At 55.7% G+C, this 12,491-nt stretch overlaps 1 protein-coding gene across 1 annotated transcript in view; it reads right to left on the reverse strand.

The window, feature by feature from the left end:
* Positions 1-631: 631 nt before the first annotated feature.
* NKD1 (NKD inhibitor of WNT signaling pathway 1) overlaps positions 632-12,491 on the reverse strand; it is an 85,254-nt gene continuing 73,394 nt past the window's right edge. The window contains exons 6-10 of the mRNA XM_045989480.1: positions 12,112-12,207; positions 6,856-7,003; positions 6,313-6,397; positions 4,814-4,941; positions 632-4,074 (exon numbers count right to left, since the gene is read on the reverse strand). Of these exons, the coding sequence (XP_045845436.1) occupies positions 3,485-4,074; positions 4,814-4,941; positions 6,313-6,397; positions 6,856-7,003; positions 12,112-12,207 (1,047 nt within the window). The 3' untranslated portion in view covers positions 632-3,484. The remainder of the gene's footprint in view (positions 4,075-4,813; positions 4,942-6,312; positions 6,398-6,855; positions 7,004-12,111; positions 12,208-12,491) is intronic.

Here is a 12,491-nt window from a genome sequence, read left to right on the forward strand (position 1 = left end):
GGTGAGTTCAGTTACTGTTACCGTTTTCTGTTTCAAACCTTGTTTGAAATATTTACTGAAATAACAAAACCAGGCGGGGTTGGGGGGGAGAGGGATGGGTGGGACACGGAGGATTTTTAGGGCAGTGAAAATACTCTGTATGATATTATAATGACGGATACATCATGCCCAACACCAAGAGTGAACCCCGAGGCAAACTATGAACTTTGGGTCATTACTGAGGGTCTACATAGGTTCATCCTTGGTTAAAAAAAAAAAAAAGTAGTGGGGCGCCTGGGTGGCTCAGTGGTTTAAGCCACTGCCTTCAGCTCAGGTCATGATCTCAGGGTCCTGGGATCGAGTCCCGCATCGGGCTCTCTGCTCGGCAGGGAGCCTGCTTCCTCCTCTCTCTCTGCCTGCCTCTCTGCCTACTTATGATCTCTGTCAAATAAATAAATAAAATCTTTAAAAAAAAAAAAGTAGCATTCTGGTGAGACGTGTTGATGATGTGGGAGGCTGTGCACACGTGGGAAATCTGTATCTTTCCCTTGATTTTCTCAGAAACCCAAAGCTCCTCTGAAACAAATAAAGGCTTTTCAAAGAATTAACAAAATTTAAACGGAGAGGTGTCTTACAGAAATGCATTTATTCTTGTAAGTAACGGCAGCTAACACGTTCGTGGTGCTCCTCCCAGCCAGGCCTATGTTCTCTCAGTGAATTTTCGCGACAACCCCGTGGGGTAGGTGTCTTACGATCCCCCTTGACAGAGGGGAAACAGAGGCTTGAGGAGTACCGTGTACCGCTTGAAGCACAGAGCACTAAGGACGTCAGAATTTGAAGCCAGGCAGCCCGGCCCCAGCATCTGGGCTCACAACCCCCAAGCCTCACTGAATGGCCCAGGAGGGGCCCGGGAAGGTTGGAGTCAGGGATTCTGGAAGGAAGTGTACTTTCTACCGCACACCCATTCTGTACTACTTGAATGTGTAACGTAGGCACAGGTCACAATTTTTCAAAAATGGTATTTTAAATAAATCCCAGTTCCTAAGGAATAACTGAATCCTGGCGGGCGTGCGGCTGCGAGAGATGGTGTCGAATCCCCTCTCAGTGGCTGAGGGAACGCTCTAAAGCCACAGCTGGGAGACTCCCCGTAGGGACCCAAACCCTGGTTTCTTTCCACTTGCAGCAATTCTAGCCCTGGGTCCCTGCTCGCGCTCTGCCTTCCCTTCCCGCAGACTCCGCCCCTTTGCCCTGGGTTGGACACGTGACTTCAGGTGGGCCCCAGGGTTGGCCCAGGAGTGGGTACCAGAATCCTGCCCTGGACTACCCCTCGCAGAAGATCCTTTTCCATCTGGTTTTCCATCTGGCTGTGGGGCTCAGAGGGCCCAGAGCCCCCACAGCGTGACAAAGCACTTCGAGGTAGACATATAAACCCAGAGAGGGAGGGGCAGGACCCAGCGCCTCTCGGCTTCATCCCACCCCGGCTCCAGGCCTCTCTTGAGGTCGGCTCCCTCCCTCCCATCGGTTTGAGCCGGATGCTACGGAGAGAAGCCCACATAGAAGCCCACAACTCAAAACACGGGAAGCCCTGACCCAGTGGTTAAGCCCTCCAGTGGTTAGGGGGTGCTGGGGAAGACTAGAAACCCAGCTCTGACACCTGCTGTGTGATCACTAGCGAATGCGTTAACCTCTTCGAGCCCGATGCACATCCTGAGCTCACTACCAAAAATAACTCCTTTCCAGCCACGTCAAACCCAAATCGGAGGCTCTGGGAGAGGAGATGCCAGCTGGCAGCCAACTAGCAAGGAGGGCAGCGGCTGGTCACTCCTTGTGTCCCTCCAATCGCTCCCTGCCTGGAAAGAGGTCCATGTGGACCTCAACCGGCACCCTGGCTCTGTGGCTCCCTCTGGCTCCCAGGGGCTTCGACAGGAAGGAGTGGCACCAAGAGATGGATTTCCCTGTAAGGTCCCTGCAGGCTGGCTGCATCCCTGAGGGAGGATGGACCCCCGTGGCTCCTAAGGGTGGCTCCCCCCGACCCCACGGCTCTGCCTGAAGATAACTGCCTCCCTCTCTGCTCCCCTGCAGGGGCAAGGGTGGCCACACACATCGCTGGCCCCGGATTCTGCACTCTTTCTGGAGGCTTTGCCTATGCTTTCTAAATATCCCCTCAGATTTCCCAGTTGGAGCGTGTGTCAAGTTTTCCATGGGACCCCGACTAGTTGACAGTGGTTCTTTTCCTAGTCTCCCCAGGCTCTTATCAGACCAAGTCATGCTCTGTGGAGGACACTGCTCTGGGGCCCCAACTCTTGCCACTGTCTCCACTGCCCTCCCAGCTTCTGGACTCCAGCAGGCCTCTCCAGATCTGTCAGACCCTGAGCCCAGAAAAAGGACCTGCCAAGGAGAGGCAAGCAACCATTTGCATCTGATGGACAGTGGCCCCAGCGAGAGGCACACAGGGTGACATCTGGGCTCAGAACATGTCTAGAGAAGCAAGCCACTGATTTCTGCACACCGGAAAATTTACCTGAGAGTGTATATTTATAGAAAGATACATGGAAACGGACAGAGAGTGCCCAGCTATCGATACAGGAAGCTCGGTTAGAGAAGCATGTAGGTAGGTATGTATATATTTGCCAACGGTAGAGAACGTGAGGTTTCCACATCTTCTGCCACGACCGACAACACACAAACGCCCGATCTGGGAAAACCACGCTTGTTTTTGTGGTTGGGTTCCCTCTCCAGAGGTTTCCAAAATGAGAAGGCTGGTTGCAGGGGCAGTCTTTAAATATGTGTGTGTGTGTATCTTTCTAAAAAAGAGAGAACAAGGGAAGGGAGGAGGAGAAGCGCGTTTCCACGTGGTACGCGGCAGAAAAGATGGGACTGGTTTGGGGCGAGGATGTGATCCCACTGGAGAGGCATGAAAGGGAACTCCAGAAAGGACAGCTAGGGTTTCTAGGTTGGGACATGAAAACACAACAGCCAGCAAGGTCGCGCGTCTGCGGTCCGCTGAAATCCCTTGTAGCACGTTACAATCAGTTAAGGGCCAAAGAAAATCAGAATAATACTAAGAGGTAGCAGCTGTTTATCTTCTCGGAGATTTCGAGGGTCTCTGGAAGCGGGCCAGGTAAGGGTGTTCTCCTGGAAGAGACTGGGGTAGGGCACAGTTCTGGCCGAGGGCTCCCCCAGAGCCGGGAAGGGTATGGGCCAGCCCTGCATGGAAGCGCCGCTCGGGAGCCCCCGAGAGCCTCCACCCCCAACAGGCCACTTGCAAACCCAGAGTCATTTTCTTGGATAAGTTATGCAGTCCTCCCAACATATAAATAAAAGTTTAGTTCTGTGTTTCCATATATCTTCTACATGGAGGCTAGCTGAATATTAGTGGAGTAACAATAATTATTAATAACAATAATCATCATAATAACAATAATTAATAGAATAATGCTGCCTTGAGGGGAGCCTGGGGAAGGGGGGGGTCCTTCATATGGCCGGGGGGGCTTCCGGGGAGGGTCTATGTCTGGTAAAAGTGGTGGTAATGGTGGTGGTGTTCGTGGTGGTGGTGATGTTCGTGTCTCTGGACCGCCTGGCCGGCCGGGCTCTCATACACCACCACGGCGGGCAGGTCCCTTGCGCGGTCCCGCCCCAAGACGCTGCCGCCCACGGCCAGGGGCGCCTGCAGACCCCGACAGGCCGGCTGGCTCTCCTTGGCTCGGTGCTTGTGCTTCTTGTGCCCGAGCGGTGCCAGCGTGGGGAGGAGGGACGGGCTGGCGGCCAGGTGGGCGGCTGGGGACACCGCAGGGATGGCGGGGCCCAGAGGGGGTTTGCTTCGCGCTCCTCTGGCCACATGGCCCACACCCACGCTCCTGCCCTGGGCCTTGGGGGACCTCACAAAGTGCTTGCTCCCGTCCTGGGCGCCCCGAAGCCGCTGCTGGACCTCCGAGGCCTTGGCGAATGGGGTGTCAAGGAAGTGGAAGGAGCCCGGGTCCGCGCCTTGGGGCTTTCGGTGTGGGACGTGGACAGCTTCTGGCTCATGGGAGCGAGACCGAGTGGGGTTGGAGGTGCGGGGGGGCAGCTCTGACTTCTGGGCCACTGATGGGGAGCCTAGGAACCAATTTAACAGATATTTCATGAGCACTTACTGTGTGCTGGGGCTGCTCTGTGCCCCAGAAACCCCCTGTGCCTCCCATGCCCCAGGACTGGTAACTGTTCTGAGAGCTCCCCTTCCCTGCCCTGACCGCTCCTCACTCTCTCTGGAATGGAACTTGGCTGTCTGCGAAGGGGGAAGCTCTGTTTCTTTGTTAGGTCCTTAAAAATAAGTAACTCCCCTTCCAAGAGAGAGAAGAGAAAGAGACACTAGTCGCTGTCTAAGGTCATGGGAACAGAAATCTACAGGCATATTCCTTAACTTAACGATGGTAACTAACACAGGAATTACAGTAGAAGGAGGAAAGGGAGGAGTTGGGGGGTGTGAAATTAAGTGAGCTACCTCTTCATTTATCTCAGCAGGGGGCGAACAGATGTCAACAGCTGATGAAGACAGAGTGGCATTTTGCTGATGGAACAGGGAAGCAGGGTTGGGGGTGGGAAGTGACTGGGGTGGGACACAGAGCAATGGTTTTCATTGCATGAGAGGCCCTGCGATACCATTTGATTTTGTTCAACTTGGGGCATATGCTCATTTTTAAAACGGTTTTAATGTCGTCTCCTCCAAGAAGACTCTTTAACCCATCCAGTAAAACCTGTACCTTCCCCCAGCCCAGGGGGGTATAATGAACAGCACCCCGCATGGACGGCCCAGCCCTCCCCTTGCCCGGTCTCCCAGGTGCACAAGCTCCCTTACCGGGCCCAAACTGGGATGTGTAGTTCTCTATCCCGGCAAGATCTAAGTAGTGGTTTCTCCTCTCAATGTTCTCATCCACGCAATGGTGGTAGCAGCCAGACTGCTCCAGACGGCTGTCACCCTGGAACCTAGGGCAAGAAGGCCAGGGAGGGGGTGGGCACCGGCCCTAGCTGGGGGATAGCCCCACAGTCTCCTGGGAAGCCACCAGCACAATTCCTTCTGGACCCTTCGTTCATCTCCTTCTGGGTCTTGGGAAGGGGTGGGGAGGGGAGGGAGTGGTCATCTCAGCCATAAGTGCCTCTAGTTTCTTCCCTGATAGCAGAGATGCAGACCTCTGCTGGCCACCCTGGGCCTTCTGGGAGGACGGGAGAGGTCCTTGAACAGGTCCAAAGTAACCGTCAGAGGTGCCTGGTCAAAACTTACGGAAGCCCCAAAGTCAGGCTTCAAACCATGTGTGCCCGTAGCAAACAGGAGACCTCACCCCTGGGCTCATTCCCAGCAAATGTGGACAGCAGAAGTTGCCCACTGGAGTTGAGGGTGGCAGGCTCTGTAAGCCGAGAATGGAGTGTGCGTCAGGAGGGGGTGGGGAGAGTGGTGCCCCCAGAGGCCACCTTTCTCCCTCTGTGGGAGTCCAGGCTCCCTGCCTCTCCCCTGCAAGGCTCTCTGAGCTGCCAGTCCCACCCCTCTTGTCCTCCCCATTCCCCAACACAGGTAGCCTGTGCACCCCTCCCCACACCAAGCTGTGGCCCCTGCAGGGACTGCCTTCTGTCCTTTCCCTATGGGGGGTGCCTGTCACAATCCGGTCCCTTCCGGGCACTTCCTTTCCGTTCCCTTGGCAGGTTCTGCCATCCCGCCCCTGACTTCCGGCCAAGGATGCTTCCTACAGCTTCACGCCTCCTACTTTATATCCTTCTTTACTCAAAGCCTTTCTTTAAACACACTCTCTTCCTCGCTTCCCTCCCTCCAGTTAAAGAAATAACAGGTGGGAGAGAATCACAGCCTACGATCCCTTAGCCACCATTCTGAAACCCAAAAAGCCCAAAGGTGAAGATTTTTCATAACCTTCTTGGCAGCCAGGCCTGCCCTAAACGGGTGTGACGGTAGCTGTAGCCTTGATAACACCTCGAGTGGACATTCACACGTGTCCGTCAGACATTTCAGTGTGCGAAACCCCGGGGTACTACCCGGATGCCAAACAGAAGAGAGGAGAGATGCGCTGGGAATCTCTCTTCTAAAACCCAGCGAATGCTGAATTCCGAAACATGTCTGGCCCGAAGCGTTCTGGACGAGAGAATGTGGGAACTACATTTAGTCCTTTTCTACAAACGGAGTTTGCTTTGTGAGCTTGTCTTCGGAAATCACCGCCCCCAGAAGCGAACACAGACTGGAGCCGCCTGCTCAAAATCCCTCGGTGGGGGGGTACACAGCCGGTGCTCAATATTTGCTCAAGGGCCCCGGGCTGTCATCCACCCCCACCCCCGCACACACACCCACTGTACCTGAGTGGGGCTCGCTGCTTCTTCTCCCAGCTGCGCAGCTCCTCGGCGGGCTTGGTCTCCGCTCTGGGCCTCGTGCTCTGCAGGTCTGAGTCCCGCCCGAGAAAGAGCCAGGTGAGCGGGGGACGCCTGTGCCCACCAGCTCCCTGGCTCTGCGGAGGTTTTCTAAGCTCCCCACCGCCATGCAGCCTTTGACAACTGGCCCACAGCCGCTCACCATGGCTCTGTGGGAAGGGTTCTCCAAGCCAAGACCACACAGAGGGGTCTCACAGCTACCTGGCCACTTACCTTCTCCCCCCAGACTCCTCATGGGCCATGTCCAAGTCCGGGCTCTGCCTACATAGGGCCTCCCACCTGTAATTCCTTTCTTATCCAGATCCTGCTCTTTCAGGGACCTGTTCAAATTCCACCTGTCCACAAAGTCTCTCCCAGGGAAAGCCCCCCCAGGACTCCCTTCCACTCCTCCCAGGTCAGTGGGGTGTGATCCTTTCTGGGAGCTGGAAGTGGACTGGCCCCTGTGGTCTGGGCGACCCTCCAGCTCCTCACCGGGGTGATTGAGAAGGATGCCCTTCTTGGCCTGGCTTCCGTCGGGGGCCACCGTGAGCTTCACCCGCAGCGTCTTGCTTGATGTCGGCGAATGGTTGACGGAGGAGTCGACCACCTCGTAGATCGTGTGCAGTAGGCTGGTGATGTCCTGCAGGGAGGGAAGCAGAAAGCCCCCCGGGGCTTTAGCCACGTACGCCCACAGCCATGGGACTCAGAGGGCCCGGTGACAGCTGAGGAAGGGAAAGCCGCTGGCTCCCCCAAAATCAAGTCTAAGGCAGAATTGTGCATGAGGGGTTCACTTGGGAAGGGATCCTGGGGCGCAGGGAGCAGGAGATGACATGAATGAGCAGGTCTGGCCACAGGCAACTGCGCTCAGTCACACTTGGGTCCTTAGAGGGACGGTGAGGAACCCACCTCAGGAAAGTCTCATCCCTCCTTGGTGGAGTTACCCTGGGGGCTGACGCTCCATGGCCGGGACTCCCAGTCTATCCTGCAAAGGCTGAGCCTGCTCCCACTGGGAAGGGCTTTCATGGTGGGCACTGCCCACTCTAGCAGTCAGTGTGAACTGAGGTGGGGAGGCTGCTGGGGAGAGGGACACCAAGAGAACCTGCTTGGGGTCTGATGAGCTCCTTCTGAATGAAAAATGGGAAAGGAGATGTGTTGCTGAAGATGAACTATTCTGTGAGAACTTGACCCAATCTCATCCTCTTTCTGGGCCTTAGTTAGCCCCTCAGCTGGATGGAGACGTCCAGACGCACGCTCCGTGAAGTGTTTCGGAGACTTCTGACTGAGGAACACAGAAATCATATAGCGTCTCCCTTTGTTCTGGGCATCTGCTAAGGTCGTTTTTCAGAAGGGGAGGTGTCCAGCTTTAAAGGATATAGGAAGCCTCTGGAAAGATATTTGCTCTCTGTAAGTTGGGCCCGCAAATGGCCAATTATCTGGCCTGTGGCTCTTCATAAACAGACAGTCTCAGCTGTCCCTCACCCAATCTCCCCATCCGGAAGCTGTCCAGACAGAGGTGGCAGAGGGGACTCCAGCATGGCCGTGGCCAGGCAGGTAGAAGGATGAGGGACCTGGAGTGGGGAACCCACAGAGGTGGCCCCACTCAGCACCGTGGCAGTGCAGGCTAAGGGACAGTCATCCCAGAAATCCAGAATCTTCCACCAAGTCTTCAGAATCTCTGATACGGGACACCCATTTAATTTTTGACAACTCCCCATTTCCTCATCTCCCCAGCCCCAGTGACCACCATGCTTCTGACTCTAGGAATCCAAATATTCCCGGTGCCTTATAGACGTGGAATCACATGGGACGGGCTTTTCTGTGGCTGGCTTGTTGCCCTTAGCGTGAGGTCCGGAGGGTCTTCCCTGTTGTGGCCCCTGGTAGGATTTCCTCTCTTTTTACAGCTAAATTATACTGCATTGTATGTATATAGGTATATGTTAATCCTCTCCTCTGCGGAGGGACCCTTGGGTGACTTCTGCCTTATGGCTCTTGTGAAAAACGCTGCTGCGGGCATGGGGGTTCAAACATCCCCCTGAGACCCTGCTTTGGGCTGTAGAGACTCAGAAGAGGAACTGCTCTGTCATGTGGCAATTCTGGGCTTAGCTTTCTGAGGACCCTCCATGCTGTCTCCCATGGCAGCCGGGACGCTGGACATTCCCACCCACAGAGCACAGGGCTTCTGAGGTCACCACTGCCTCGGGGGCACTCGTCATTGTCCGTCTATGTGGGGTTTTTTTTTTTATAACAGCCATCTTAACGCATATAAGGTGGGATCCCCCTGCAGTTTTGATTTGCATCTCCTGATGATGAGTGAAGCTGAGCCCATTTTCATGGGCTTCTTGGCCGTTAACTGGTGTATCTTCTTTGGCGAAATGATCTGGTTCTTTGCCCATTTTTTTTACTTGGGTCGTTGGTTTTCCCATCGCGGACGTGCAATTCTTTTTATATTCTGTATATTCATCTTTTTTTTTTTAAGATTTTATTTATTTATTTGACAGACAGAGATCACAAGCAGGCAGAGAGAGAGGGGGAAGCGGGCTCCCCGCTGAGCAGAGAGCCCGATGCAGGGTTCGATCCCAGGACCCCGGATCATGACCTGAGCTGAAGGCAGAGGCTTTAACCCACTGAGCCACCCAGGTGCCTCCTGTATATTCATCTTTGACCAGATATAGTGATTTGCAAATACTTTCTCCCATTCTGTAGGTTGCCTTCCGCTCTGCTGCTGTCCTTTGATGCACGTTGGTTTTGAATTTTGATGGAGTCACTTCATCTATTTTTACTTCAGTTGCCTGTGATAACTTAATTTTTAACAAAACCTTCTGAGGGGCGGTGGGGCTGGACCGGAACATCTCAGGGTTTACGCTTGGGTCGTGAAGGATGCCCATGTGAGACCCAGTTTGCGACCCAGATCTGTCACTCAGCAATCTCAGCTCCTCTGGCCAGGCCTGCAGAGGACAGCTCTCCTCCCCACTTCTTCCTTTGAGCTGCTCTGCACACCCACATTTGCTCCCTCCTCTTCCTATCTTGGGAAGCCCATGCATGATGCGCCAGTATCTCCATTTTACAGATGGGAAAAGTGAGGTCCATCAGCAACATCCCCCCAGCATCCTATCCCAAGCCAGGGCTGGGAGGCCAGTGAGGGTCTAGGAACAGGCACACTCTGGCAATCCCAGCTGAGAAATTGGCTCTTGCCTGCACAGGGCACAGCACACAGAAGTAGGTGCCTGCGAATATTTCTTGCACAAATGAACAGGTACTTTCTTCTGAGTTGGGAAGTGAGCCCAGGCGCCCACTCTGGGCTGTAGCTGCGGCGAGGTGGGAGCCTGTCTGCCCCAGCGCACGGAAACATGTCCGCAGACAACCAGGGAACATGCAGGGGACTGGTATTTATAGCCAGCTTTGAGGAGTGGCCTCGGGGCTAAAAATAGACCAAGGGGAAGCACGGGGCTGGGTTCTCCCTGGACTGGAAGCCAGCCCCCTTGCTCCTCCGCGGCAGGAAGACACGATCCAGGGATGGCCTTCTTGAGGCTGGGCTGGGTCACCCGCCTCAGGAACCCTCACTTCCCTGCTCTTCCTCTCATTACTGAGGGTAAAGAAAGGGCACAATGCAGAACCAGACGGCAGGGTGTGCCCATGGGTTTCTGCAAGGCCTGAGGTTGGGGGGGGGGGGCAGCCCTCTTACGATCAGCATTTCCGAAGCAGCGAGGAATGAAGGCAGTGGCTCACAGGGACAGTGGGGTCTTGGCCACCACGCAAGTCAGAAGAGAGGGCAATGCCACCCTCTGCACCCCAAGAAGCCCAGCCCAGCTGCCCATGTGACCTTGACCGACCGCCGCCACCGCCATTCAGCTCAGCTAACCAAGTTCCCAGACTGCAGCGTGTTTCCCTGGGAAGATAATTACACCGCAGCTGCCATTCCCAAACAGGGTGGGGAGGAGGGGCAGCAGCGCTCCCTCCAGAAAAACCATAGCCTCTCACACAAAGCATCACAGCTGGAGTGGGATAGGGGTTCCCCTAAACTACCTCCTGCCCTGGCCTCCCCAAGGTCTCCAAGCAAGAGGCATTTCCACTGCTTCCCAAATACCTAGGCCCCTCTCAGGGCTTTGCCTGCCCAGAACCCATTCCCCCGTCCCCTAAAAACAGTACCTTGATTTTATTTTGTGAGCTGATTACATGCCCCCTCTCATTTTCAGTCTTTGTGTCTCATGTATCTGGTAACATCTCCCCGCTCCTACGACCCAGAATAGGGCCATCCCAAGCATTGCAAACCCATGGCAAAAATGACAGGGGAGGTGGTCAGAGCTGGTGAGAGTCCATTATGGAACTTCTGAATTGGGAGGGTTGCTGAGAGTCCCGGACAGTGGGAAAATGTCAGCCGTCACCTTGCTACTGGCCAGGGGAAAGGCTGCTGGACAATGGAGGAACACAGAGGGAACAGAGCCTTGAAGAAAGCTAGGTTTGAGGGCACCGAGCTTCTGGATCCAGCCATGCCTGAAGTCAGTGTCCTGGATTACAATAGTTTCCTTTTTTTTGTAAACCGAGAGCATTTTTTGGGATTCTGTTACTTCCATCCTTAAGAGGCTTGAATGATTAAAAGTCACTCACAGCTTCCCCCACCCTGTTCAAACATTCCTTAAGTCCTGGCCTGAGGAAGAGTTGCCCTTTCCTCACCCAGGCGTCCCTTCCAGCAGTTTCTCCTGCACCAAGCCCCAGAAAAAAAAAATCTGAACCAGGCAGGGAGAGAAGACAGCAAAGCTTCTCTGGGGACACCCCTGACACCCTCATGAGTGGGACATGAGGCGGGCGTGCAGGCAGCCATGCTGCTCTCAGACCCCTACACCCATCTGAAAACAAGGGCCTCCTGGGGAGGGAGAGGATGTCCCAGAGAAAAGCAGCAAGAAGGCAGAAGGGGTGCCTGGCCCAGGCAAAATGGGAGGCAGAGCTCAGTAGCTCGGACCAGGACCTACCCCTGCTTCCACCAACCCACCAGTGGCTTCCCTGAGCCCCAGGAACTCAAGCCAGGGCCTGCCCCGCCCTAGCCAGGTCTCCTGGGGAGCAGCCACCACACCAGTCTCCTCCAGCGCCTCAAACACCCCGAGCGCTCCTGCCCTGTGCCTGCTGGGCCTCTCCCCCTCTCAGCTCTGCATGCCATGTTCGCTCGGCTCAGCTCCACAGAGGACAGAGGTGTGGCAGGAGGGCTGAGGGAAGAGACACCAGCGTTCCAGAGAAGGCTGGTGACAAACAGGCCTGTGACTGGGCGCAGAGCTCTTGGGGCTGGGGATGCTCCTTCCTGCCTCGGCAGAGGGCGGCCTGGCCTCCGGATGCCCGCCTGGCCCCAGCTCCTGGGCACACTGGCTGAGGTGGGAAGCAGCCTAACTAGGGTGGTCACAGCCCCTGCCCTAGCCAGAGCTCTCCGTCTCCAAAGAGGAGGCAGCAGGGAGGATTTTGTTGGGACTTGGGTCCTCCTCCGCGGGGGACCCTCAGGGCTAATCCCCTTCCCCGGGAAGCAGCGCCTCAGCTGAATGCAAGGGATCTTGGTCACCCCTTCCTCTGTCCCTGCTGCCCACTCACTGGGCAGCTCTGGGATACCCCTCCAGGTCTCCCTAAAGCCCCAGTGGCCTGGCTCCCCTCTCTACCTCACCCCTCCTGGCCTCCACCTGGTAGGCTGCCCTGGAGAAGGGGGAGGGGGAAGGGCAGGAGGGCCCAAGGGTGTGGCCAGGGGCAGCTGGCCCTGGCAGGTGCACTCACCTCACGGGTGACCTTGCCATTGTTGTCAAAGTCATAGAGGGTGAAGGTCCACTCCTGCCGGCTGTCGTCTTCCACCGACACGTCACATTGTAGCTCCTGGACACAGACAACCCACGGGTGTGGCTGGAGTACCCAGACCAGGTCACTGGGCAGCCGTCTCCCCACCGCTCTCCCCAGGCCTTATGCGAAGAACGATCATAATGAACAAGACCTGAGGGGCCAGGCAGGGAGGCCAGGCTGGGCAGGGCAGGGCAGGGCAGGTCTGGCCCAGGGAGAGATGCCTGCGGGCGTGCCAGACAGCCTCTGGGTCTTTGAAGGCAAAGGAAACACCAAGGGGCTGTGAGTTCAGACCCACGAGGGGGTCTGAGAGGAAGCTTCAT

The sequence above is a fragment of the Meles meles genome, chromosome 19, assembly GCF_922984935.1.
Source record: "Meles meles chromosome 19, mMelMel3.1 paternal haplotype, whole genome shotgun sequence".
Lineage (NCBI taxonomy): Eukaryota > Metazoa > Chordata > Mammalia > Carnivora > Mustelidae > Meles > Meles meles.